General features: G+C 48.9%; 1 protein-coding gene across 6 annotated transcripts in view; it reads left to right on the top strand.

Moving 5' to 3' along the window:
• Positions 1-10,453: 10,453 nt before the first annotated feature.
• snx9b (sorting nexin 9b) overlaps positions 10,454-27,626 on the top strand; it is a 184,136-nt gene continuing 166,963 nt past the window's right edge. For 5 of the 6 annotated variants that reach the window (XR_011595029.1, XR_011595030.1, XM_070889694.1 and 2 more), the window contains exon 1: positions 10,454-10,855. Coding sequence is in view for 3 of the 6 variants with exons in the window: in XM_070889694.1 (XP_070745795.1) it covers positions 10,844-10,855 (12 nt within the window). In the remaining 3 variants the exon portion in view is untranslated. Of the gene's footprint in view, positions 11,268-27,626 lie in introns of all 6 variants that reach the window. The other variant, XM_070889695.1, reaches the window with a different exon arrangement.

Raw genomic sequence — 27,626 nt, forward strand, 5'->3', positions numbered from 1 at the left:
GATAGACCAGCCTCCTCACAGCAGTCCTTCCCAGTCCTGGTGCCGACTCCCACCAGCGCCAATCTGGCATTTCGGTGGGCGGGAGGTCGCTTGCGCCACTTGGCCGTCCGCTGACGTCAGCGGGTGATTCCCAGCGGTTCTCCCCTCCCTCCCGCTCTAGCCCAAGTGCAAACTGGCACAGGGCGGAACCCGAAGAGGAATGTCGACGGATCTCAGCGACAATGCCATCAATTTCGGCCCCTAATTATTTACTCAAGCTTAACAAGAACCACTGAGATCTCTAAACACAAAGGGGGCAAAATTGGGCTCCTTTGTGCCTACAATTAGCGTCTCCAGGGAGCACAAATAGATCAGTGCCTCCCGCTAAATTCGCAACGTCGGCGGCCACTGAGTCACTGAGGCCTCAGAGCTCTAAACAAGAGGCAAGAGGTTAGCGGCGGCGGTGTGGCGTTGCACCCCAATCTCCTGCACCCGGCGATCATGATGTCATTGCCGTGCGCAGCGTCCCAGTAGCACCCCGGAAGAAAAATTGCCTCTTGCCCCCTAGTTGTGAGCCTGCCGTTAGCAACGACAGATTTTAACAAGGAAGTATTATTGGCCGACTAAAAATAAACCTGGGTTTCAGTGGGATGTCGGCTGGAGGAGCGCTATTTAAAGGCGCCAGCATCCGGTTTATTTTTAGTCGGCCAATAATACTTCCTTGTTAAAATCATATAGGCAAACAGGCCTTTTGGCCGATTTGCAGTTGAAGGAGTGTACTGGCTCAAAGATTCATGAGTTTCATTGAGGGCAGCTTTGAAAATCCAACATTCGGATCCTTTCATGGGGGCTATGCTAACACTGGGCCTCGCCCTCTAGTGCCAACGTCGGTCTGGTGAGCTGGCTCCCGCGGTACCATTTCCCCTTTACCGTGCTGCAGCCCGCTCATCCCTGGTGCATCACCCAGTGCAGGTACCTCTACTAAGCTTGCCTCTAACAATCGCGAGGTGGTGCCTGCGGGTGAGAGATATAATGATGCTGTGCTTTGCTCCTTCTCTTCTCTGTACTCACAGTGGGAGGCTCAGGGACAGGTTGCTCATCTGGTTGCTGATTATCTGAAAGCATAAAGGCACAAGATTCGTGTTAAGGTGAGGGCAGGGGGCTCTCTCCCTGGGATTGGGATCAGCCATTGCCATCAGGGGATTCACTTCCTCACAGGTCGTCTTCAGATCCAGCAATGCTGAAAATGAGCAACTGCATAATGATACAATCTCTCCTTTAAGAGCTGGAATGAGCCAGTTGGAAGGAAACTCTTTTAGAGTCTACCTGTGAAAACATAAAACAATAACGGTGCCACCCAACCTGGGTGACACTCCAGACATTTACAACGCCCTTTTTTTCCCCCCCTTTTTTTTTTTTTTTGTGTTTTTCTTTTTTTGGTTTTTTTTTTGGGCACTAAAATCACAATTTTTCCCCAGTGCCCCCTATAAAAGGAAAGGGGGACACTAAAATCACCGGCAATTAAAACAAATTAACTTTAAAACGTAAAATCAAATTAAAATTTGGTTGCCGGGCGTGATGATGCACTCCAGTCCCTCCGGTGCCCACCTCTCGCGGAAGGCCGCGAGCGTACCGGTGGACACCGCGTGCTCCATCTCCAAGGACACCCTGGACCGGATGTAAGAGCGGAAGAGAGGCAGGCAGTCAGGTTGAACGACCCCCTCGACCGCCCGCTGCCTGGACCGGCTGATGGCACCCTTGGCCGTGCCCAGGAGCAGTCCTACGAGGAGGCCTTCGGACCTACCCGCTCCCCTCCGCACAGGGTGCCCAAAGATCAGGAGAGTGGGACTGAAGTGCAGCCAGAATTTCAGGAGCAGCCCCTTCAAATAGTGGAACAGGGGCTGCAACCTCGTGCATTCAATAAAAACATGGAACACGGACTCCTCCAGACCGCAGAAATTGCAGGCGGCCTGGGAGTCCGTGAACCGGCTTAAAAATTTGTTGCACGGCACTGCTCCGTGCACCACCCTCCAGGCCAAGTCCCCGATGAATAGTGGGAGGACCCCTGCGTAGAGTGCCCTCCATCGGGGACCCCCGCCTCCTCCGGACGGCAAGATGGTACGCCATGGCGTGTCCGGACGGCCGGCGAGGATGGCAAAGTTGAGGGTGTGCAGGAGCAGCCCGTACAGGAAACCCCTCCGCGCGGAACTGAAAGGCACGGAGGGGATTTCCCCGAGGCGGCTCAAGTTGTGAGGCGCCGGCCCCCGAGGGAGGTTCCGGGGTTTGGCGCCGATGAGGAATTCCGTCCGGACGGGGGTCAGTTCGGACGGGATCTCCCCACGTGCTTGAGCCTCCTCGATACACCTAACGGAGTCAGGGCCCAGAGCTGTTTTTAGCGACTCGATGGCATCGGCCGCGCGGCGGACGTTGGCAGAATTTAGGCGCCGCGCCAGCGTGACTGGCGCCATCCAGCCCGCTCCTCCGCCATCGAGCAGGTCCTTCTCAGGGACAGGTTGCTCATCTGGTTGCTGATTATCTGAAAGCATAAAGGCACAAGATTCGTGTTAAGGTGAGGGCAGGGGGCTCTCTCCCTGGGATTGGGATCAGCCATTGCCATCAGGGGATTCACTTCCTCACAGGTCGTCTTCAGATCCAGCAATGCTGAAAATGAGCAACTGCATAATGATACAATCTCTCCTTTAAGAGCTGGAATGAGCCAGTTGGAAGGATCATTGATGAATGCATTGCACCTGAAATTCATTAGCGGTCTGGTGGTAGTGCCCCTGAAGCGCCCCACTGAGGTCATTAGCGCTTGATTTATCACCCCACTTCCTTCCTGTAGCAATAAGCCCAATTTAGTGAAGTTCAGAATCATTAGCACCTGGCGCTACATTTTTTTAATTTCAAAAGTTAATGCCCCAAACAGGTGCAACCGAATCTCTCTCCCAAAGAGCATAAATATAAGATATCTAGATACCTTTCTTAGAATCCTTGGGTTCTCTGGCTCCACTTCTTCTTTTGAATTGGGCGTGAGAACTGCCTGCCCCTCTCCACCAAATTCCTACAATCATCAAATTCCCACAATCATCAAATTCCCAGCTTCCACTCTGTTTGCGATCCATTCTGATTGCGATTCACCCAGCTCTGTTCTGTTATATATGCCGACTACAGATATACTCTCTGTGTAGTCACTGTATAGTTGCATAAGATGGAGACTTGTTACCTGATGTACTATCAATAAGGTTTACAATGTGTATATGCTATGCTGGCACCACTAGAGGGTACAACTGGTGGAGACTGGGGTTTCCTGCCCCTGTGGCAGAGGCTGTCCACCAGAGGGCACTGCAGTGGGACACCTGAGGGTCATCTGCATAGGCGTGCAGGACCCAGTATAAAAGGCTGCCCACCATGCTTGTGCCTCACTCTGGAGTTACGAATAAAGGACCACGGTCACTACAGTTTGAGTACAAAACATTGCCTCGTGGAGTTATTCATAAGTGCATTACAGACATTACAACTGGCGACGAGAATACGGACTTTCACACGATTATGGCTACCTTTGGCACACTAAAAGACTTCACAGAGGGTGATGATTGGGATGCCTTCACGGAAAGTCTCGAGCAATATTTTGTGGCAAACGTCCTGGCAGGGGAGATGGACACATTGCCAGAGAAGCGCAAGGTTATACTGCTGACCAGTTGTGGGCCCGAAGTCTACCGCCTCGTCAGGGACTTGCTGTTACCCACAAAGGCCAAGGATAAGACATACAATGAGCTGACTGAACTAATTCGCGACCCACTAAAACCAAAACAGAGCATCCTCACGGCCAGGCACAGATTCTACACTCACCGCAGATCTGAAGGCCAGGAGATTGCAAAATAGGCTGCCGACCTCAGGAGATTTGTGGCACTGTATGATTTCGGCATCACCTCAACTAGTATTGCGAGACATCTTTGTGATGGGAATTGGCCACGAAGGCCTCCTTCACAAGCTATTATCTGCCGTCACCACAGTCAACCTGCAGAAGGCCATCAGCATCAGTCAGGCATTCATGACCTCGACCTGCAGCACCAAGCAAATTATTCAAACCCGGCAAGTACTGTACACAGAATGGTGCCTTTCACAGGCAAGACTGTAAAATGTGGCTCTGCCCAGGGCAGGAAGCACAAACCTCAGGGTTCCAGAACTCAGAGTTCGCCAAGGGGTGCTAATCGAGCAGCACCATGCTGGTTGCAGAGGAAACCATAGGGCTCACCAGTGTCAGTTTGCTGCGTGCGTATGCAAAGCCTGTAACACGAAGGGCTACCTCCTGCGTATGTGTAAAAGAAATACAACTCACCGTCTAGCAGAGGAGTCGGTAGATGACTTGAATCCAGTGGGGAGTATGATGATTTGGCCAGAGAGGCAGCTCAGCCCCAAGAAGAAGTGTACAGAGTTTATACCTGCATCACCAATTGTCCTCCAGCGAAGATGGAAGTCGAGATAAATAGCGTTCCAGTCTTCATGGAAGTAGACACGAGAGCGAGCCAGTCAGTGATGAGCCAGGATGCCTTTGAGAGGCTATGGAACGAAAAACCACCCGAGCTGGTTCCAGTACAGGAAAAGTTGCGCACCTACACGAAGGAGCTGATCCCAGTCCTTGGTAGTGCGGATGTAAGTGTAATCCATAATGGCATGGTGCACAAGTTACCTCTCTGGATTGTTGGAGGTGATGGTCCAATGCTACTCGGAAGAAGGTGGATGGGGAAGATCCAGTGGAAATGGGAAGACCTCTTCACTCCAGCAATCGATGTCCCCCATGCTCAGAGGCAGAGCAAAACCTCACCTTCGCTTGGGCCAGACACCAGAGAACAGACCAGCGCAGCACCTGAGGCACAGATCGTCCATCACGACTGCGTGGCAATGATCCGACCGGAACGACCTAAAAGTACCTTCCTGGCTCCAGTGGCAGGACTCTTGGGGAGGAAGATTGAATTCACAGGCACTCTTCCAGCTTTTGTGGCAGAATCGCGGGACAGAAGGATCAAGGCAGTCGACCTCGAGGACAGAGGCAAGATGGCGTCCCTGCTGCAGCGAGGTGCAGTTTGGCTGAAAAAAAAGATGGCCGTGGCCATATCACGAGGTGCAACGCTGAGGGACCAACACGTGGTGTCTAATAAAGGATTTGATTGGGGTAAAGCCAGCAGGGTTCTCTTAAAGGAGACCTGCAACCAACTGAACTTAAAGAGGCATTGTATGCATGGCAATCCATTTAACGAACTGATTAAGATTGTGAACAAAATGTTGTTGCAAGATGTCGATAGTTTCCTACTGTAAAGAAGAAAATGTTGCAAGATGTCGGTAACAGTCCTAATGTAAAGAACAAAATGTTGTTACGAGATGTTGGGAATAGAGTGTCCCCAAAAGTAGCAAGCGAGCGAAGTCAGGAGGGTAAAGGCTCTGATCCTGATGACCTGCCCCAGGTGTCCTCACAAGTTATAGGCCAGCGACCTCAGAAGGGTGAAGGCACTGATCCTGATACCCTGCCCCAGGTCTATCCCACGCTGCAGGCACCCGATGGCACTATTCGCCATGGACCTGGAAACAAAAACAGCGCCAATATGCACAGTTGGCCGCCGTTGCTCACCACCCGGGTGGAGACGGCGCAGCCCCCAGACCCAGTCGCTCCCTCGGCCATGTCTGGGAGCGAAAAGTCAGAACCAACGAGTTCCCCAAACGGGACCTGGAACAGCCAGGTTCCCAACACCATTAGCGAACAGGCAGAAAATTCTGCAGCCCTCAAAGGAGGACAGGGAGGCCACACACATCTGTGGCTCTGCCCACCATTAGCCAATGGCAAAGGCCCTGAGTATAGGCTAGGTGAGCGAACCAAGCCCACCCCGCTAGCAGGGGGCGCAGCGCCGCCATCAGACAACTAGGACCTCGTCCGGTTGCTCTGGAACCTGCATCCTCGCATACCTGTACTGCTACCTCAGTACTGACCATGACTAAACCATGAATGCAATCTACCCAATCCTGGCGCACGACCGCAAAACGTAACAAATGTAAGTCACTAAACTAAGGTGTCACGATACAAACTGTAACTTTCTTTCTTTGTAATTGCACTGTGTCTGATCCTGTACGTTAATATAACGTGCCTGCTGCATGATCTTGCTGTGGGGGGTGGGGTGGGGGGAGAAATGGATGTATGTAGCCATGGACTAGTTTGTGTTTTTGTGCCCTCATAAAAAAACAAGGGGGCACTTGTTTGGGGTGTCCCCCCGCACCCCCCACCCCACCGCCTTTAATCAGAGGGCACTTGATTTAATGTTTTATTTTGTTCACAACAAAATAGTTGCAGAGCCGTTGCCCCCTTTAATCAGGGGGCACTTGATTACTGATACAACTCAAAATAGTCGTAGCCATGGACACACACATGGATCACCCAGAACCCCACTGGAACCTCTACTGCATTATCAAACCATCCAAACTGGTAACCACTACCCAACGTTGTGGCAAAAAGACTTGGGGGTTAACAGGGAGAGGGCCAAGCCAAAGCACAGCCAAGGTGCAAGGGCTATTGGCACTTAAGTCTGGGGAGAGCTAAGCCAGAGCACATAGTGCAAAGGTAATCGGCACAAAGGACTTGGGGGAGAGTGATGTTATATATGCAGACTATAAATATACTCTCTGTGTAGTCACTGTATAGTTGGATAAGATGGAGACTTATTACCTGATAAGGTTTACACTGTGTATATACTATGCTGGCACCACTAGAGGATGCAACTGGTGGAGACCGGGGTTTCCTGCCCCTGTGGCAGAGGCTGTCCACCAGAGGGCACTGCGGTGGGAGACCTGAGGGTCACATGCATAGGTGTGCAGGACCTAGAATAAAAGGCTGCCCACAATGCTTGTGCCTCACTCTGGAGTTACGAATAAAGGACCAAGGTCACTACAGTTTGAGTACAACACATAGCCTCGTGGAGTCATTCATTACAGACATAACAGTCTCCAAGCTCTGTGCTTCTGCAAATAAGTGCCTAAAATATACATGTTTTGAGTCATACAAGTTATACCTGCTTAATCCCTCATTCCCCAATGAACCCACTTCACCGACCCCACATCCCCAACGGCCGCACATTCTGATGTCTCCCCTTTCCTGACCCCGTACCCCGATGGCCCCACGTCCCCTGATGACTCCACTCCCCCGGACCCACACACCCGAGCCCACACCCTCCAATTCCACATCCACCGACCCCTCCCCCGACCTAAGACAAACTGACCCCACCCCCCGACACCCCCCCAACCCCACATCCACTGACCCCACATCCCTCGACCACACACCACCCGACCCACAGCCCCTGACCCCACACCCCCCGACATCACCCCAGACACACAGACCTCACCCCCTGACCCCACTCCCGAACCCACACCCGCTGACCCCAACCCCGACCCTCCCGACCCCACATCCGTTGACCGCACCGCCCGACTCAACACCCCCCGACCACACCCCTGACCCCACACCCCCCTGACCCCACAGCCCCCGAACCCACCCCCCGACTCAACACCCCCCCGACTCAACACACTCGATCCCACCCCCCGACCACACACCCTCCGACCCCACATCACCCGACTCAACACCCTCCGATTCCACACTCCCTGACCCCAGACACATCGACACCACAGCCCCCGGCCTCACCCCCCAACTCAACACCCCCCGACCCCACCCCCCCCCGACCCCAAACCCCCGACTCAACACCCTCCGATCCCACACCACTCGACCCCCCAACACTCGACCCCACACCCCACCGCCCCAACTCCAGCCCCCCGACCCCACACCACTCGACCTCACACTCCCCAACCCCACACCCCCAACCCCACACCCCTCGACCCCACACCCCCCGACCCCACACCCCCGACCCCAAACCCCTCGACCTCACAGTCCCCGACCCCACACCCCTCGACCTCACACTCCCGACCCCATACCCCCGACCTCACAACTCCCTGACCCCACAAACCCCCGATCCCAAATCCTCCAATTCCACAGTCCCCGACCCCAGACACACCGACCCCACCCCCTGACCCCACACCCCTCGACTCTACACCCCCTGACCCCACACCCACTAACCCCACACCCCGACACCAACCCCCCCAACCCCAGACACACCGACCCCACCCCTGACCCCACACCCCGACACCACTCCCGCAACCCCAGACACACCGATCCCACCCCCCGACACCACTCCCCCAACCCCAGACACACCGACCCCACCCCTGACCCCACACCCCCTGACACCATCCCCCGACCCCAGACAAACTGACCCCACTACCCTGACCCCAGACAAACTGACCCCACCCCCCCGACCCCAGACATACCGACCCCTCCCCCGACCCCAGACAAACTGACCCCACACCCCTCGACCCTACGCCCCCCAGACCCCACATCCACTGACCCCACATCCCTCGACCACACACCACCCGACCCACAGCCCCTGACCCCACACCCCCCCACCGACCCCAGACACACAGACCTCACCCCCTGACCCCACTCCCGAACCCACACCCGCTGACCCCAACCCCGACACTCCCGACCCCACATCCGTTGACCGCACCCCCCGACTCAACACCCCCCGACCCCACCCTCTGACCCCACACCCTCCGACCCCACATCATCCGACTCAACACCCCCTGACCCCAGACACATCGACACCACAGCCCCCGGCCTCACCCCCCAACACAACACCCCCCGACTCAACACCCCCCGACCCCACCCCCCCCGACCCCAAACCCCCGACTCAACACCCTCCGATCCCACACCACTCGACCCCACACCCCCCGACCCCACACCCCTCGACCTCACACCCCCGACCCCACACTCCTCGACCCGACCCCACACCCCCGACTCCACACTCCCCGACTCCACACCCCCTGACCCCACGCCCCCCCGACTCAACATCCCCTGACCCCACCCCTGGCCCCAACCCCCTGACCCTACAGCCCCCGAACCCACCTCCCCTACTCAATCCCCCCCTGACCCAACCCCCTGACTCAACACACTCGACCCCACCCCGCCGACTCAACACCCCCGATCCCACACCCCCTCTGACCCCACACCCCTCTGACCCTACACCCCCCCCCGTCCCCACACCCATCGATACCACACCCGACCCCACATCACCCGACTCAACACCCTCCGATTCCATATCCCCTGACCCCAGACACACCGAACCCACCCCCACGACTCAACACCCTCCGATCCCACACCACCCGACTCAACACCCTCTGATTCCACCCCCCCTCAACCCCACACCCCTGACCCACCGACTCCAACCCCCGTCCCCACACTCCCCGACCCCACCCCCCTCGACCTCACACCCACGACCCCACACTCCCCGACCCCACCCCACACCCCCTGACCCCACACCCCCCGACCACACACCCACTGACCCCACACCCACTGACCCCACACCCCCCGACCCCACACACCCCTATCCCAGACACACTGACCCCACACCCCTTGACTCTACACCCCACATCCACTGACCCTACACCACCCGACTCCACATCCCCCCGACCCCACACCCGCTGACCCCAACCCCGACCCCACATCCGCTGACCGCAACCCCCCTACTCAACACCCCTCGACCCCAACCCCCTGACCTCACAGTCCCCGACTTAACCCCCCCCCGACCCCACCCTCCCGGCTCAACACACTCGACCCCACCCCACCGACTCAACACCCCCCTCGACCTCACACCCCCTGACCCCACACCCCTCGACCCTACACCCCCTATCCCCACACCCACCGACACCACCCCCCAATCCCACACCCCTCTGACCCCACAACCCTCTGACGCTACATCCCCCATCCCCACACCCACCGACCGCACCCCCGATCCCACACCCCCCGACCCCACAGCCCCCGAACGCAGGCCCCGACTCAACAGCCCCAACCCCACCCCCCGACTCAACAGCCCCTGATCCCACCCCACCCCGACTCAACACCCCCAACCCCACACCTCCCCGACCCCACAGACCCCGGCCCCACCCCCCCGATTCAACACCCCCTGACCCCACCTCCAACTCAACACCCCCGACCCCCCACCCCTCCGACCCCACATCCCTCGACCTCACACCCCCGACCCCACACCCCGACCTCACACTCCCCGACCCGACATCCCCCTGACCCCACACCCCTCGACCTCACACCCCCTGACTCCACACCCCTCGATCTCACACCCCCCGACCCCACACCCCTTGACCTCACCCCCCCAACCCCACTCTCCCCGACCCAACCCCACATCCCCTCGACCCCATATCCCCGACTGCACTCCACCAGCCAGTTGACCCCACTACCCATTCCGACAACCCCACTCCCTCCCCCATCCTCAACGCCCCACTAACTTCCTCCCTCAATGACCAACCCCGCCCCCCCATGACCCCTCTCTCCCTCCCCCTCCCCGACGATCCTACTCTTCCCGCCTGCGTATGATGGACAAATAATGTAGTGAAGTTGCATTATCCTGTTGGCTTTCAAAAAGAGAACCAGCTGAGCTGAAACGTCATAGTGACAAATTGTGGCACGGAGCCCAACCGAATGAGGCGCATATCGAAACAAGACAGACACCAAAATATATCAAGTTATTTATTTCCATTTTAGGAAGATCAGTCGGTTCTGAACTGTTTTTTAAAAGTTTCGGCGGTTGCGGAAACCCGGTCAGAAGTTGTGCAAATCAGAGTTTGCTCAGGTCAAAGGCCATCCCTGTATTAGTGATGTATTAAATGCTCTGTCTCTGGCACGGGCGGAGGAAAAGTCCACTCCCAGCGGGGTTCAACTTGAACAAAATCGAGGAAGTGAGACGAGCGCACAGAGCAAGACGGCGGAATGGCTGGCAAGGTAATGAGGGGGTGAGCAGGAGCAGGAGCAGGAGCCGGGCACACGACGGCAGTTGGGGAGCGAGCCTCGCGCTCCGGGCTTCAGGGTCCAGGCTTCCGCCGCGCCGCGCCCTCCCACTCACAGGGCCCGGCCCGGGAACTTTCTGCAAGCGAGCCGAGCACTGGTGACTCCGGTACGGGTTGGTTTTGCTGCAGGGGTGCCTTGCCTTGCCTTGCCTTGCCGGGTGGAGAGACGGCTGCAGCCTGGGCTCTCGAGCGAGGAAGCTTTTCTCGTCGAATGTGAGGAGGACATGTTTATAACGCTAAAGCTGGGGCGCGAACGGCGCTGGCTGCCGCTCTGTCGACACTTTCCCATCCAATGGATGGTACGGGAATGAAATTCGGCCACACGCTGGGTTTCATGAAGTTTTAAAGTAAGGCTGCACTAAAGACTGTGTATAAACTGTGACATTTTACCTCGAAATTTAGACTGGTCTCGCCTACAGTAACTCCTGCTCGGTGTGGGAACCCAGTCCAGTACTGAGAACCCTGGATTTGAGGGGAAATAAATCTGTCTGTAGTGACACGCCGAGGTTCTGTCAGTTTTGATTTCTATGCCATAGATGCACGTAAATTCCCAAGGAGCCGTCACACAGACGTGGGAGTTTAGTGCGAGAAGGGTGTGTCAGGAAAAAAAACTAGGATGCGCTAAAAGCGTCTAACCGTCGCTTCAAAATCCCAGTGATTTATTTTGGAAGCAGCGAAGTATTTTCGAAAATGTTGTGTAGTGTTCACATGACCTGTTCAGCAATCGTATTCGTAAAAAAACACGATGACTCATCTAATGCACGTGAACGGAAAACTGAACACAGAAAAACTGAATCACGATTTTTTTTTGCAACATTTTTGTTTTACAAGTATTTTGGGCAGTGTTTCAGCACAATAGTATTGGCGTTTGTTTTCTGTTATATACCATTATAGGTTTTAGTTGTTTCAAACTTCTATGCCTACAGTATTCGCCTGCAAATCTCAGCTAAGTTCACATATTGTACCATTCTCATGTCCATAAACGATTCATTTTAAAACAAAATAAAAACAGAAAATGCTGGAAATCTGTGACGACTGTCAGCTTCCTGGTATTTTTGGAGCATGCTATGACCTGCTATGTGATGAGCTGGTTGAGTGCTTGAATCTGTTGCATTTTGACACTGGCATGTATGATTCACTGAGCCAGTTTTAAAAAAAAACATTGATGTTGATATGTGGGCAACACTGGCAAGGCTGCACTTATTGCTCGTCCCTAGTTACATTGATGGAATTAAGAGATAACTACATAGTGCTCTTTTTATCTCTTCCTCTCTCGCTCTTTATCTATGCTGGCAGGAACAGCAGTTACTGTTCCTGAACCAGTTGCCAAGCCTATTATGATTTATTTTGAAAAAAAATGAAGACAAATTGAATATAAAGTCTGCTCTTATAAAACCATTAGATGCCAATTCAGAAAATGAAGATTTGGTCTTCATGCAGAGGACTTGTTTCCAGTTTTCTCATTCAACCTCTATCTGGTCTATTGGGGATGGGCAAATGCCCTTTCCTCGTCCTTGACCATTCTTATTTCAATAGAGAAGGTGTACATGGAAAAGTGTTCTTTGTACTCGAGGTTCTCTTTACACATGTAAAGTACAGTAATACAATGGTTGCCTGACAGAGACCTGGTCCTTCACTTGGATATTTATTTTCTTGTATTTTGGAATGATGCACATTTCAAATGGGCAGATCTGCTATGCCTTTATTCAGAAAATATGGCTGTCATTTATTTTAGGTAATAGCAAATGTGGTCCATTTTAATGCAAGCCACTCAAAAAAAAAATAAACATCTAAAGCAGTCACAATAATCTAGAGGAAAAATACTGAGCAATTAGGCCAGTAGGTTTTTTTAAGTTTTTGAGAAACCAAGGTGAAAAAGACTTGCAACTATATAGCGCCTTTCATGACTACAGGATGTCTCAAAGCGCTTTACAGCTAATTAAGTATTTTTGGAGCATAGTCACTGTTGTAATGTGAGAAATGTGGCAGCCAATTTGCGCACAGCATGCTCCCACAAACAATGTGGTAATGGCCAGTTAATCTGTTTTTGTTATGTTGACTGAGGGATAAATATTGACCAGGACACGGGGATAACTCCCTTGCTCCTCTTCGAAATAGTGTCATGGGATCTTTTACGTCCACTTGAGAGCAGATGGGGCCTTGGTTTAACGTCTCATCCAAAAGATGACGCCTCCGATAGTGCAGCACTCCCTCAGCACTGCATTGGAGTGTCAGCCTAGATTTATGTGTTCAAGTCCCTGAAAGGACAAGGGTCATCGTGCAGTCATTACCAATGTTGGAAAGTGTAAAAGAGAAGACAAGGTAAATTAGGAAGTAGTGATTAATGATGTGAAGCTTGGGGTTTTAAAAGTCTGAAGATTGTAGGAGAAAGACCGAAGGTTAATTCCACAGTTTTCAGGTCCTGGAGACTGATGAGGTTTAATTTCCACTTTGAGGGGTAGGGAAGCAGAATTGCATGTTTGCAGCTTAAGAAGAACAAGAGAAGAAATTTCACTGATCATTGTATGATCATATATTTCTTTTAAAAGAAAGATTGTTGCAGCAGGAAATGTGAGAGGCTAGAATTGGAACAAAGGATCACTCATCAGGCAACAAGCTTTTTCTTCTATCCTTTTCAGGGGTGTAAGAGGTATTTGACATGGGTATTACATTTTAGATGGTCCTTGCAGGTCGGGTCGCTGTGCCAAACAGGTCGGGGCCTTCAAAGGAGCAGTGTGCAGCCTGACCCGGTATTCGGTGCGGAGACCCTGACCCGCAAGGGCCATCAGCAGGTCGGGGCCTTCAAAGGAGCACACCACTTCAAGGTACAGCGCGTGCTAGAGAGCGACGGCTGTGAAGAGGGCGACTGGATTGGCCGTCACCAAGGTCCAGGTTGCTGATTGGCGCGTGGGCAGGTACAGTTGGGACGCAGGAGCGGCGAGTGATCGTGGAGCGACGTGATCGGGGCCCAGGAGAGGCGTGAGTTCGGGGCCCAGAAGAGGCAAGGCCCAGGGGCAGCACTGGCTAGCCCACACTGCGATATGTGTGCGCACTAGATCTGTGCAGCAGAGTTGGCCTCCAATCATCTTGGTTAATCCTTGCCACTGGACCAAGACCTAGCTCTGTCAAACCCATGTGGTGGCTGGTGGCCATCCACACACAGGCATCTTCCACCCTTCAACATGTAGTTCGGGACCTGGAATATTAGGTCCTTCATTGAAACACCTGTGAACTCATCCCTTTTTGGTGTGGAAGCAAGTCATCATCCACATGAGGGACAGCCTATGATATTTTAGATGCACTTGGGCTCTATAGATAGTTAATATTTGCTGAGGAGAAGGGTAGTGTTGAACATCAATGAGGAAAGTGTTGGGGTGTTACAATTGCCCTTCGTGCCTTTGGTCTGGAGAGGTTTAAAAAAAAAATCAACGAGGGTCCCCACTTATGTTTACTATTTAGTGCTGGACAATGCATCTGTGTCGACATCAGTTGAGAACAAGCTTAGACTTGGCTATAATACATTCTTTTCAGACTTTCTCGTCACGTTGTTGCAGATCTGAAGACTGCCATTGTGCATTAATTCCCAAGCTGCTAATCAAAACTGGTGGTCTGTGCCAAATTGTTTTGGTAGTGACTGAATAGTTCTTTTTGCTGTGAAAAATTTCTGTGCTGCACGGCTAGCAGTTCTTTCAGTTGGTAATTTTATAATTTGTTGTATTCTCATCCATGTTTCGGATCCTCTTCTAACTGGAAGGAGAATAAAGTGACCTACTCAAGTGTTCTCCAAAGCATAGAGTGTTGATGTACCAAACCATAGAGCAACATCAAATAAAACAAATGTTGTTTTTTCTTGTTTGTGAGCTGTCTTGCAGTTGTCATAACTTTAGCAAAGCAACATCTGTTCTTGAAGTTGTAGCTTTTTGTTGCTAATCACTGATCAGATAATTAATGTGATGCCACTTTTTGACACGTTGAATTTCAGTCCTCTTTAGTTGTATTACATGAGGTGCCACGTAAAAAGTTGCTACGCAAGATGAGGGCTCATTGGGTTGGGGGTAATATATTCGCATGGATAGAGGATTGGTTAACCGACAGAGAGTAGGGATAAAAGGGTAATTTTCCGAATGGCAGGCTGTAAAGGATCAGTGCTTGGGTCTCGGCTATTTACAATCTATATTAATGACTTGGATGAAAGGACCGAGTGCAACGTATCCAGGTTTGCTGACGATCCAAAGCTAGGTGGGAAAGTAAGCTGTGAGGAGGCGATAAAGAGCCTGCAAAGGGATTATAGACCGGTTAAGTGAGTTGCAGATGGAGTATAATGTGAGGAACTATGAGGTTATTCACTTTGGTAGGAAGAATAGGAAAACAGAATATTTTTTAAATGGTGAGAAACTATTAAATGTTGGTGTTCAGAGGGATTTAGGGGTCCTCGTACAGGAAAGTTAGCATGTGGGTACAGCAAGCAATTAGGAAGGCAAATAGCATGTCAGTCTTTATTACAAGGGGGTTGATGCATAGTTTAGGTCGTCTTTACTGAGAAAATACATACATGCCTTCGAGGCAGTGCAACAAAGGTTCATTATATTGATCCTGGTGATGAGAGGGTTGTCCTATGAGGAGAGATTGAGTAGATTGGGCCTATACTCTCTGGAGTTTAGAAGAATGAGAGGTGATCTCATTGAAACATAGAAGATTCTGAGGGTAATTGACAGGGTAGATGCCGAGAGATTGATTTCCCCTGGCTGAAGAGTCTAGAAGTGGGGGGCATCATAAGGGGTCAGCCATTTAAGACTGAGATGAGGAGGGATTTCTTCACTGAGGGCTGTGAATCTTTGGAATTCTTTACCCCAAAGGGCTGTGGATGCTGAGTTGTTGAGCATACTCAAGGCTGAGTGTTAAGAGATATGCCAAGTTTAAGGCTACCTCTGGTCACTCTCTAATAATCAAGATCGACTGCAAAACCAATCTTGTGGATATATTGTGTTTAATCAGAGTTTAAGACAGAATATAACACACTAGTTACATCGCAAAAACATATAACTAATATAGCTAATACCCATTCCGATTGGACAAATGACTGGCGGCATGTGAGCAGTTCTTTGGCTTGCAGTCTCTTTTTCTGTCTAGAGCATCCTTCGGTAAAGCATGGGATCACTCGGTGTTAGACCAGCTCGACTTCTGGTTCGCTCTCCTGTCACACCATTTGTGACTACAAGCTTCCAGAAGGTCACTTTTAATTTATTTTTAGGGGGGGGTCTGAACTGGAATATTGACCAGATCTTTTGACCTATAGAGGTTTCCCTAAAAACTTAATCTCCAATAAGACTTCTAGTTCTTCATCTTGATTCTTGTTTCAAGAACCCGCCTTAAAGATGTCTTAGAATTTTGGTCACATGTCCTCGTTTATACCTTATCGAAGTCGCTTTTCTGTAGAATTCCTTTCATCGCTCTGTCTGGATTCTCCCGGGTACAATCACTACTCTGAACTATGAAGCCAAATCTGAAAACTGCTTGCCCCAGAGTGTTATCTCATTTGCGACGTAGCAACATGTTTATGTTAACTCTTACAAACTCCTTCGATTCTAAGCCTTTTCTATACAAATTGTCTTAAAGATACATAAACAAACTGAAGCTTTAACTTGAAAACCACAGATAATGATTGTCATAATGCAAAATACTATAACATCTCAGCAGAGTACCAAGACATTAGCATTTCTAAGCATCTACTACCAGCCTAGGAGACATCTCGTCTCCAAGTTTTAAACAACAATTTAAAACACAGCATTCATATCAGTTTTAGGCGGCCCTGACTTTTAACACACTATAGATAGATTTTTGGACTGTAGGGGAATTGAGGGATATGGGGATTGGGCGGAAAAGTGGATTTCACCAGCCATGATCTTAATCGAAGGCTCCTAATTCTTGTGTTCTTATGAGCATGAATTTAGATAGCAATGCAGCTTTCCCATGTTTTTCATTCAATTTGTGAAAAGCAAACAAAAAGCACGTGTAAAAATAAAGAGTTGCATTTATATAGTGCCTTTCACAACCTCCAGATGTTCCAAAGCACTTTACAACCAATGAAATACTTTGAAATGTAGTCACTGTTGTACGAAATGCAGCAGCCAATTTACGCATAGCAAGCTCCCACAAACAGCAATTGGCTAATGACCAAATAATCTGTGTGTGATGTTGGATGAAGGGTGATATTGGCCAGGACAACGGTGAGAACTCCCCTACTGCTCTTTGAATTGTCCAAGGGGGTCTGTGCCATTCGTCCAACTGAGAGCAGATGGGGGTCTCTGTTTAAATTCTCATCCGAAAGATGGTACCTCTGACCGTGCAGCACACTCTCAGTACTGCACTGGAGCGTCAGCCTAGATTTTATGCTCAAGTCTCTGAAGTGGGACTTGAACCCACAATCTTCTGACTGAGGCAAGAGTGCTACCACTGACCCACGGCTGACGTGTAGCAGTAATTAAATGCTGAGGCAGATTTAAATACAACATTTTTAGAAGTCCCTCAAAAATAATTTCACCAGGTGCACTCGGATCCACTTCCCATGAACTTTAGATCTGCATAATCATAGTGTGCACCTCCACAGTAAACAGATCCTTCATTTCATTATTTAAATGTTTTAAAATTCTATATTTACCAAAAACTATAATTGTTTTCTTGAATAGGCAGAATACATCGTACATCCTCAGACCCATTTAAGCAATTCGAGGCTTCCACTATTGCAATACACTCTTGATTTTGTCTGTGATGAGTTTAGATCCCACTCATAGTTTAAGTTTGGTATCCCACCAAAGCTTGTATCTTTCTCAAATTTGGGTGTTGAAAATACGGTTCTTTCCTTCAGAATAAATATCTATTTTTAGTTGATGGAAAATGCAGAGACTGAAGTTACAAACCCCAAGTATGCATTGTTGATAATCTGGATTCTTTGGGGCTATTTAAATCTGTAGCTGCAGTTCATCTACTTGTTTCTTGTACTTCTGTTTTTGTTGGTGTTCGGTATCTCAACTCAGCCAAAGGTGTTCTGTTCAAATCAGTCCTCTTTTAATAAATATCTGTATAAGTAAGATTAATTGGTTGACTTGGGAGTAATGAAGTCACAAAGTGGAGATTTGTCATAGACAAAGAAGGGGAGGAATTCTGGCATGTACACGAGAAGTTTCTTGATCAGTATGTTTCCAGCCCAACGAGGAAGGAAGTGGTGCTGGATCTGGATCTGAGGCATCAAGTGGAACATGTTTCAGTGGGAAAGCATTTGGGAAACGTAGATCACCATATCATTATCATTTGCTTTAGAGTAGTTATGGAAAAGGACAAGGAAAAATCAAGTGTGAAAATATTCAATTTGATGAGGTAAATTCAGTGAATTGAAAAGGGATCTGGCACAGGTCAATTGGAATCCAAGGCTGGTAGGTAAAACAGTAACTGAGCAGTGGGAGGCCTTGAAAGAAGAGATAGTTCGGGTATAGACTAGACACATTCCTACAAGGGGGGAAGGAGGGGCATCCAACGCTAGAGCTCTCTGGATGGCAAAAGATATGGAGATTAAAATGAAACAGAAAAAGGAGGCTTGTGATAAATGTCAGGTCCATGCTTCAGCAGAGAACCAAGCTGAATACAAAAAGTACAGGGGGGAAACTGAAAAAGGAAATAAGTAGGGCAAAGAGAGTGTATGAGAATAGATTAGTGGGTAACATAAAAAGGAACACAAAGTCTTTTGGGCTGGTTAGGGACCAAAAAGGAGATTTTCTTGTGGAGGCAGGTAGTATAGCTGATGTACTAAATGATTACTTCACATCTGCATTCACTAAAGAAGTGGATGCTGCCAATGTTACAGTAAAGCAGGAGGTATTGGAGAAATTGGATTGGATAAAAATAGATAATGAGGAGGTACTTAAAAGGTTGGTAGCGCTCAAAGTAGAAAAGTCACTCGGTCCGGATGGGATGCATCCTAGATTGCTGAGGGAAGTAAGTATGGAAAATGCGGAGGCTCTGGCCACAATCTTTCAATCCTCCTTCGATATTGAAGTGGTGGCAGAGGACTGGAGGATTGCAAATGTCACACCCCTGTTGAAGAAAGGGGAGAGGGATAAACCTGGTAATTACAGGCCAGTCAGCAACGTGTCTGGTTGGGAAACATTTTAGAGACATTAATCTGGAAAAAATTAATTGGCACTTGGAAAAATGAGTGAATAAATGAAAGCCGGCATGGATTTGTTAGAGGCAAATCATTCTTTGACTAACTTGATGAGTTCTTCGATGAAGTGATGGAGAGGGTTGATAATGTGTATATGGATTTCAAAAGGTGTGTGATGAAGTACCATGATATCTTATTAGCAAAATTAAAGCCCATAGGATTAAAAGGGCAGTAGCTGAGTGGATGTGAAATTGGCTAAGGGACAGAAAACAGCAAGCAGTTGATTTTCAGACTGGAGAGGCAAGGACACGGAAGGGGACATTCATTGAAGTGCAGTGGTATCCTCCAGGGGTTGGTGTTGGGGCCATTGCTCTTTCTGATGTATACAAATGACCGAGACTTAGATATTCAGGACATAATTTCAAAGTTTGCAGATAATACAAAACTCAGAAATCTAGTTTAATAGTGAAGAGGATTGTAACCGACTTCAGGAGGGCATATACAGACTAAAGTGGGCAGACACATGGTAGATGAAATTTAATGCAGACAAGTGTGAAGTCATGAATTTTGGTAAGAAGAATGAGGACAGGCAATATAATCTAACATAAAATAAAAAATATAAATGTACAATGTTAAAGGGGGTGCAGGAATTGAGACACCTGGGGGTGTATGTACACAAATCTTTGAAGATGGCAGGACAAGTTACATACATGGGACCAAATGGGATATACGGACCAACCAGTCCATGCTGGTGTTTATGCTCCACTCGAGCCTCCTCCCGTCTCTCCTTATCTAAATCTATCAGCATAACCCATTATTGCCTTCTCCCTCATATGCTTGTCAAGCCTCCCCTTAAATGCATCTATCCTATTCGCTTCAACCACTCCCTGTGGTAGCAAGTTCCTCATTCTCATCACTCTTTGGGTAAAGAGGTTGAGAAGGCTGTTGAAAAAGCATACAAGATCCTTGGCTTTAAAAAATAGAGGCATAGAGTACAAAAGCAAACAAGTTATGCTAAATGGTACCAGGAATGTGGCACTTCAGGTATGTGGTGAGACTAGAAGCTGGGATTGTTGTTCTTGGGATACAGAAGGTTAAAGAGAGATTTAATAGAGGTTTTCAAAACCATGAAGGGTTTTGATAAAACAAATATGTAGAAACTATTTCCAGGGCAGAAGGGTGGGAAACCAGAGGACACGAAGTTAAGGTAATTGGCAAAAGAACCAGAGGTGAGATGAGGAGAATTTTTTTTACGCAGAGTGTTATAATCTGGAATGCACTGCCTGAAAGGGTGGTGGAAGCAGATTTGGCAATAACTTTCAAAAGGGAATTGGATAGATACTTGAAGGGAAAAAAGTTGCAGGGCTATGGAAAAGGGCAAAGGAGCAAGACTAATTGGGTAGCTCTTTCAAAGAGCTGGTGTAGGCACGATGAACAGTGAGTCTTTGCTAGTTGTTTTTTTTACGTCTATAAGGTCAGTTCAAACTGCTTTGGTATACAAAAGGAAATGTCCCTTTTATTTCCTTTGATATTTCTCTACCAAAATAGTTAAGCCAGAGTTTTGGGATCAATTTTCCCCAATGCTGTTTTTTGGCATCTTGCCAGAGTTATGCCTGTTTTTTCTGATCCCAACTACTCCAATCAAATAAGTACCAAGTTTCCCCATTCTATTTTTTGAAATTGGCGCAGTGCAGCCTGTCCTGTAGCTTCGGGGAGTGGAGCCTAATGTCCGCACTGAAAAAATGATGCCCCCTCCTTCTGTGCATGCACGAAAAAAAAAGGGACGTTTTTGACATGACTGCTATGGGCGCGCATGCCCAGTACAGTTTCCGGTCTGCATTCGGCCATTTTTAAAGAGCCAGTTGTGCGTGAAAACTTTAATTCTCATTGGAAAAATCGGAGCTGCAATACAAGATGCAATGCAGCTCAAGGACCAAGAATTTCTTACTTGATGAAGTGGAGGCACTGGTTACTGTAATTGAGGCCAGAAGACTCGAGCTGGACACCAGCAGAGGTCACACAAAAGTTTCACCAAAGAAATGAAGAAACGCTGGAACTAACTTGCAGAAGATTACTGTGCAATGGTGACCACCACGAGGTCTGGAGGCCAGTGCAAAAAGAAGTGGCAGGACTTTGGTCAAGTAGTTTGTGTAAGTAATATTTTCATTTATTCAATGGAATTGCAATTGTTCATGTCACCAGCTGTATATGTCCCACCCAGCAGAAAGACACCTTCCCTAAAAAGTTATGTTTTCATCTTTGCAGAGGAAGGTGGCACACAACAAACAGGAAAGAACTCGAACAGGAGGAGGCCCGGCAAATCTGCACCCACTGAGGCCCTTGGAAGAGAGGGTCGCTGCTTTGATGGGTCCCGTCTGGAGAAAAGTAACCACCACTGCACAAGCTGGGTTCACACTTGAGAAAGAGGGTAAGTCTTGCAAATTTCACAGTCTGGCTTTGCTAAATGTTAAGTACTGTGCGGGCTAGCCATGCTTTGGTTCATGGAGATGTCTCCGTCAGCTACGCTTCGGTTGATGCAATGTGCTATCATTCATCGTGGTCCTTCAAATCAGCCTGCTGCCTATGCTGTCTGAGCCTACTCATGCCACCCACCCTGCCCCCTCCTCTGCTGCTTACCATTTGTCTGTTTGGTTATATTTTGCAGAACTTGAGGCCAATCCTGACGATGCAGAAAAAAGATTCAGACGCGGCCGAGCATGAAGAGAACATCTTCCAGACCAAGAGTATGGGGAGAGGGGAGGAGAAGGGTAGAGGATGGATGAAGTCCCCACTATTGTACTCGTTTTGGAGGAGGAGGAGGAGGAGTGCAGGTGCCGCCCATTGAGGCGCCAGCCCCTTTCCTGAGTGTTGCTGGGACATTCCATGGTTTCCCACAGTCCGAGGCTGGGGATTCCAGTGGGGTGCAGCAAGGCACACCCAGGTCCCCACCGTCCCAGGCTGCGGGTCCCACTGAGATGCAGCGAGCCACACCCAGGGTGAAGAGGGGAAGGAGAGCTTGACAGCGCTCTCCTGAGGTGCAGGATCGAACAGATGTGGTTCAGATGACGGCAATGAGTGCGGAGAGCATTGACCTTACAGGATCACTCCGGACACCGTCAGTGGGGTGGGTGATGAGGTATTGGGACTGTCTGGAGAAGTGAGAACACTCTCTCGAGAAATGGGAACACTGTCTGGGAACATGAGGGAGGGAATTCTCAGGAGCAGATACAATGTCGGTGTACATGAGGGAGGGAATGTTGGAGGCCGTTGAGACACTGTCAGGGCGCATGAGGGAGGGCATGTTGGAGTTAGCTGCTGCAATAAGGGAACACACCCAGACCCCGCGCCCATTGACCGAATCAACTGCCACTCCCACTCCAATCCCCAAATCAGCCTCCTTCCACATTACCGCCTGCTCCCTCCCCATTCTGCCCCCCCCGCCCCCCCCCAATCAAGAAGTGCGCATTACCCGAGATCTTTGAAAGAATAAGCTTGGTACCAACCAGAGAAACACTGCGCCACCGCCTGCGGGCAGGGGTGGAGTCAACAAGACCAAGCACAACGGGTGGTCTTTGAATAAGGTGGAGGAGAGATGGGGGCAGCCTTTCTTTGCTGCTGCTGCTGCTCTCAAATTAAAAGTCTTTTTAAGTTATGTAAATTTACAAGTTTGTAAGTGATCTTAACTGAAAACTTTAAAGTTTGATACAAGAATATTTTTTTTAAAGTTAAGTACAAACAAATGTGAAACTTTTGAAAATGCAATATATTTTAAATTATAACTGAATCATTTCTATTATTTGTTAGATTATTAATACAACTTTTTGAAGTAAAGAAGAATAATTTCCATTAACACAACACAACATTACAGAATGGGTCCAAACAGTAAACATAGTCCATTTGGAATAGTTGCCACTCAGCCTTCAGGCAGCGAAGCGTTCATGGATGAACTGCTGGCGCAAGGCCCGAGCAATCGTTAAAGGGGCACGACGGCCCGCGCTTTTCCGCCGTTGTGCTCCGGGTTCAGGTAGTTACATGTCCTCGTCCTCGTCCTCATGATGGCTAAGTTACGCAGCACACAACAGTGAACTGACTGACAATCTCAGGGGAGTATTGCAAGTAGCCTCCAGAATGATACAGGCATCGGAAACACTATTTCAAGATGCTAATGGTCTTCTCTATTATGCTGCGCATTGCAATGTGCGACATGTTATATTCCCGGTCAGTTTCCGTCCGGGTTACGTGTAGGGGCGTCATGAGCCAGGTGGCGAGGCGGTATGCTTTGTCTCCCAGTAGCCAGCTCTGCCCTTCTGTCTGCTGCTGATACATGGCAGAACACATCATGCGTGCTCCCAGGGTATCTGGCATCAACTGAGATGATGTGATGCATGTCATCACACACGAGCTGCACATTAATAGAGTGGAAGTCTTTTCTGTTCCTGTACATCTCTGAATCCTCCAAAGATGCTCGCAAGGCGATGTGGGTACAATCAATGCAGCCCTGTACATTTGGGAAGCCAGCAATCCTGGAGAAGCCCACAGCCCTTTCACGCATTGCCTGGGTGGTCATGGGGAACTTTATGTAGTCATCCCTCTGGGCATATAGTGCAGCAGTCACCTGCCGAATGCAGATATATGTTGCATGTTGAGAAATGGCACACACATCCCCAGTTGTGGCCTGGACTGATCCAGATGCATAGAATGAAAGTGCAGCTGTAATCTTCACTTCAACTGACAAAGCAATCCCCCTGACGCTTCGAGGTTGTAGGTCTGCTTTTATTCATCATCATCATTGGCAGTCCCTCGAAATCGAGGAAGACTTGCTTCCACTCTAAAAGTGAGTTCTTGGGTGACTGAACAGTCCAATACGGGGACCACAGTCTCTGTCACAGATGGGACAGATAGACAGTCGTTGAAGGAAAGGGTGGGTGGGACTGGTTTGCCGCATGCTCTTTCCGCTGCCAGTACCTGTTTTCTGCACGCTCTCGGCGATGAGACTTTTACTAACTCACAGATCTCAGTTACAACTTCTTTATGGAAACGCAGCTTTCTGACACCGTCTGCATCACTCGGGTGCAGGTATGAACGCCTGTCTCAATATATCCGTTGTGGGTAAGGCCTCCTGCCCATCATCCTACATGCTGCGAGGTTCCTCAAGTGATGATGTTGAATCAATTGTCTTCTCTGCAGAAGGCTTGCACGAGATATGGCATTGTCAGTATTGCCCCCATGATTAAATTGTACCCTTGCAAGAAGCTCAAAATGGCAGGCAGGACAAGCTTCTTTGTTGTCTCTCCCCAAGTTTGATGCCGTAGTCTGGACCACACCCAGGTCTGAGCATGTGCAATGGGCTTGCTTGGAATGGGGAACATCTGCATCCCTACCCCTGGGCTTCAGTCAATGCTGCTTGCTACATAGTGGCATAGTGTAGGGCTTCTCATGTCTTCAGTTTGGCTTCCCCCACCCCTCCAAACCCCTGGGCTTCATTTGATGCTGCTTGCTGAATCGTGTAAGGCTTCTCATGCCTTCAGTTCAGCTCCCAGTACCTCAGGCTTTTGATGCATAGTGTAAGGGTTATCATCCCTTCAGTTCAGCTTTCGCACTCCCCACCCTGGGCTTCTTTTCAAGCCGAACCCTTGCGGCCGGGCGAGGGAGCGATTGTGCTGGCCGACGCTTCCACCCTCGAGCCCGGTTTGGAGACATTCGGTGGTGGCGTGGCACTTTATTAAAAAAAAATCCAAACTTAATGAATTGCATGAAACTTCCATTTTTTGCGTTTTCAGTTGGAGAAATTTAAGCTTGATATTTGTGTTCTTGACTCCCTCCAAAACTTCGCCTAAAAACAATGGGATCTTTTCTGCGCCGATTTTTTTTTTTAATGTGCGCTGGTTTTTCTTAAGTGCCCAGAAGTGGTCACATACACCGTCCTAGGAGAATTGTAAGTTAGCCAAACTTGCATAATTGTGAAAAACTGGTGCAGACGCAAAAAAAAAAATAAACCTAAAAAAATCTTTAACTAACTAACGCTGACGCACAATCTTTGGGAAAACTTGGATTTTTAAATTTAGGCCAAAAAGAGGCGCAAATCACTGGGGAAAATTGAGCCCAATATTTGTAGCGGGAGACCAGGCCTTGACCTCTCCTGTTTACATTTAGACTTAAAAAAAAAAATCCTGTGTTCTGAGATGAGGAAATTTTCAAAACTTCTTTAAAGTGGTTAAATGCTTTGTGTTGAAATTGTGTATGTTGTACGCAGGGTATGTATAGCACATTAGAAATGTGATCTGTTTTTGGGGAAGGCGTAGCTACTCCAATGTTACTTGGCTCGGTGGTAGCACTCTGAGTCAGAAGGTCATGAATTCAAGCCAGACTTCAGCATATAATCCAGGATGACACTTCAGGAGAGTGTTGCATTGTCAGATACCTTTTGGATGAGACGTTAAATTGCGACCCTGTCTGTCCCTAGATGTACATAAACAATCCCATGGCACTCTTCAAAGAAGAGCAGTTCTCTTGGTCAATATTTGTCCCTCAACTAACATCAATCCAACAGATTATCTGATCATTGTCATTATGTGTGGGACCTTGCTGTGCGCAAATTGACTGCCATGTTTCCCTACATTAATATAGTGACTACAGTTCAAAAGTACTTTGGGATGCACTGAGGTTGTGTCAGTTGCTATTTAAATGAATGTCCCCTTCTGTGTTCTTTCCCTAAAATGTTTTAATATTCCGAGATATAGAACCATTTCTGGGGCAGGATGTAACTGTACAAAATGAACGGGTTGCACCTGAACAGGGCTGGGACCAATGCAGTGTGTAGTAGGATTAAAATAATTTGGCAGGGGGAGGGGAACCAGGATGAAGCATCAGAGGGGAGAAACCAAGTGCACAGAGCACTGGGAGAGACAAACAACATTAGAATAACGAGTTGTCCAGAAATAGGAGGGATCAGATGGGAAGAAATGCAAAGCAGATTAAGGTGGGTTTGGAGTGGATGTGTGTAAATGCACGGAGCATTACGAATAAGGTTGGTGAGCCGCAGGCAAAAGTTACCACATGGAGTTATGATATGGTAGTAATTATGGAGATCTGGCTCAAATAAGGGTGGGAATGGGAAGTTAACATTCCTAGTTACAATGTATTCTGGCGAAATAGGGAAAGGGGTGGGGTGGGTGGTGGAAGGAGTTGGGCAGGGGGGTGACAGTATTGATCATACTGTTACAGCCCTAGAAAGGGATTATGTGTTTGAAGGATGTAAGACGGAATCTATTTTTAGAGTTGAGAAGAAGAGATGATGTTCTGCTAGGTGTATACTACAGGTTGAGCGCCTCTTATCCTGCACCCTCGGGACCTGGCCTGTGCCGGATAAGGGATTTTGGCAGACAAGGGGAGGTCACGTTAAATTGGACAGTATAGGTACTGACCAAGGGGACATCTGGGCTGGCTGGCTTGGGGCTGGGAGTGCGACAGAGAGATCGTGGGTGGGGGCGGTGGATCGCGGGGTCAGGCCAGCGATTGTGGGAGTCGGCAGCAAGGTAGGACTTCAATTTGTTCATGTCAGAGCGGCCAGGAATAGTGCTGGCCAAGGGGTGGTCCCGGATAAAGGAGGTTCAACCTATATCATCATAATAGGATATGATAGCCCACCAAATAGTGGGAAGGAGATGGAAGAGCAAATTTGCGAGTAAATTTCAGAAAGATATAAAAACAATAGAATAGTGATATGGGGGCTTCAATTATCCGAATATAGACTGGGAGGAAAATCGTGTAAAGGACAAGGAAGGGAAGGAATTCCTGAAATGTGTACAACTTTCTTGATCTTTATGTTTTCAGCCCAACGAGGAAGAAAGCAGAGCTGGATCTAGTTGTGGGGAATCAAGTGGAGGAAGTGTCAGTGGGAGAGCATTTAGGAAACCGTGATCTCAATATAATTAGGCTTCGAGTAATGGAAAAAGACAAGTAACACTTAGAGATGAAGATACTCAAATGGGAGGGCTAATTTCAGTGAGATGTAAAGACATTTTGCCCACGTGGATTAGAAACTAAGATTGGCATGTAAAACAGTAATTGGGCAATGGGAGGCCTTCAAAGAAACATAGAAACATAGAAAATAGGTGCAGGAGTAGGCCATTCAGCCCTTCTAGCCTGCACCGCCATTCAATGAGTTCATGGCTGAACATGCAACTTCAGTACCCCCTTCCTGCTTTCTCGCCATACCCCTTGATCCCCCGAGTAGTAAGGACTTCATCTAACTCCCTTTTGAATATATTTAGTGAATTGGCCTCAACTACTTTCTGTGGTTGAGAATTCCACAGGTTCACCACTCTCTGGGTGAAGAAGTTTCTCCTCATCTCGGTCCTAAATGGCTTGCCCCTTATCCTTAGACTGTGACCCCTGGTTCTGGACTTCCCCAACATTGGGAACATTCTTCCTGCATCTAACCTGCCTAAACCCGTCAGAATTTTAAACGTTTCTATGATGTCCCCTCTCATTCTTCTGAACTTCAGTGAATACAAGCCCAGTTGTTCCAGTCTTTCTTGATAGGTCA

Source organism: Pristiophorus japonicus, chromosome 9 (assembly GCF_044704955.1).
Source record: "Pristiophorus japonicus isolate sPriJap1 chromosome 9, sPriJap1.hap1, whole genome shotgun sequence".
NCBI classification, from domain to species: domain Eukaryota; kingdom Metazoa; phylum Chordata; class Chondrichthyes; family Pristiophoridae; genus Pristiophorus; species Pristiophorus japonicus.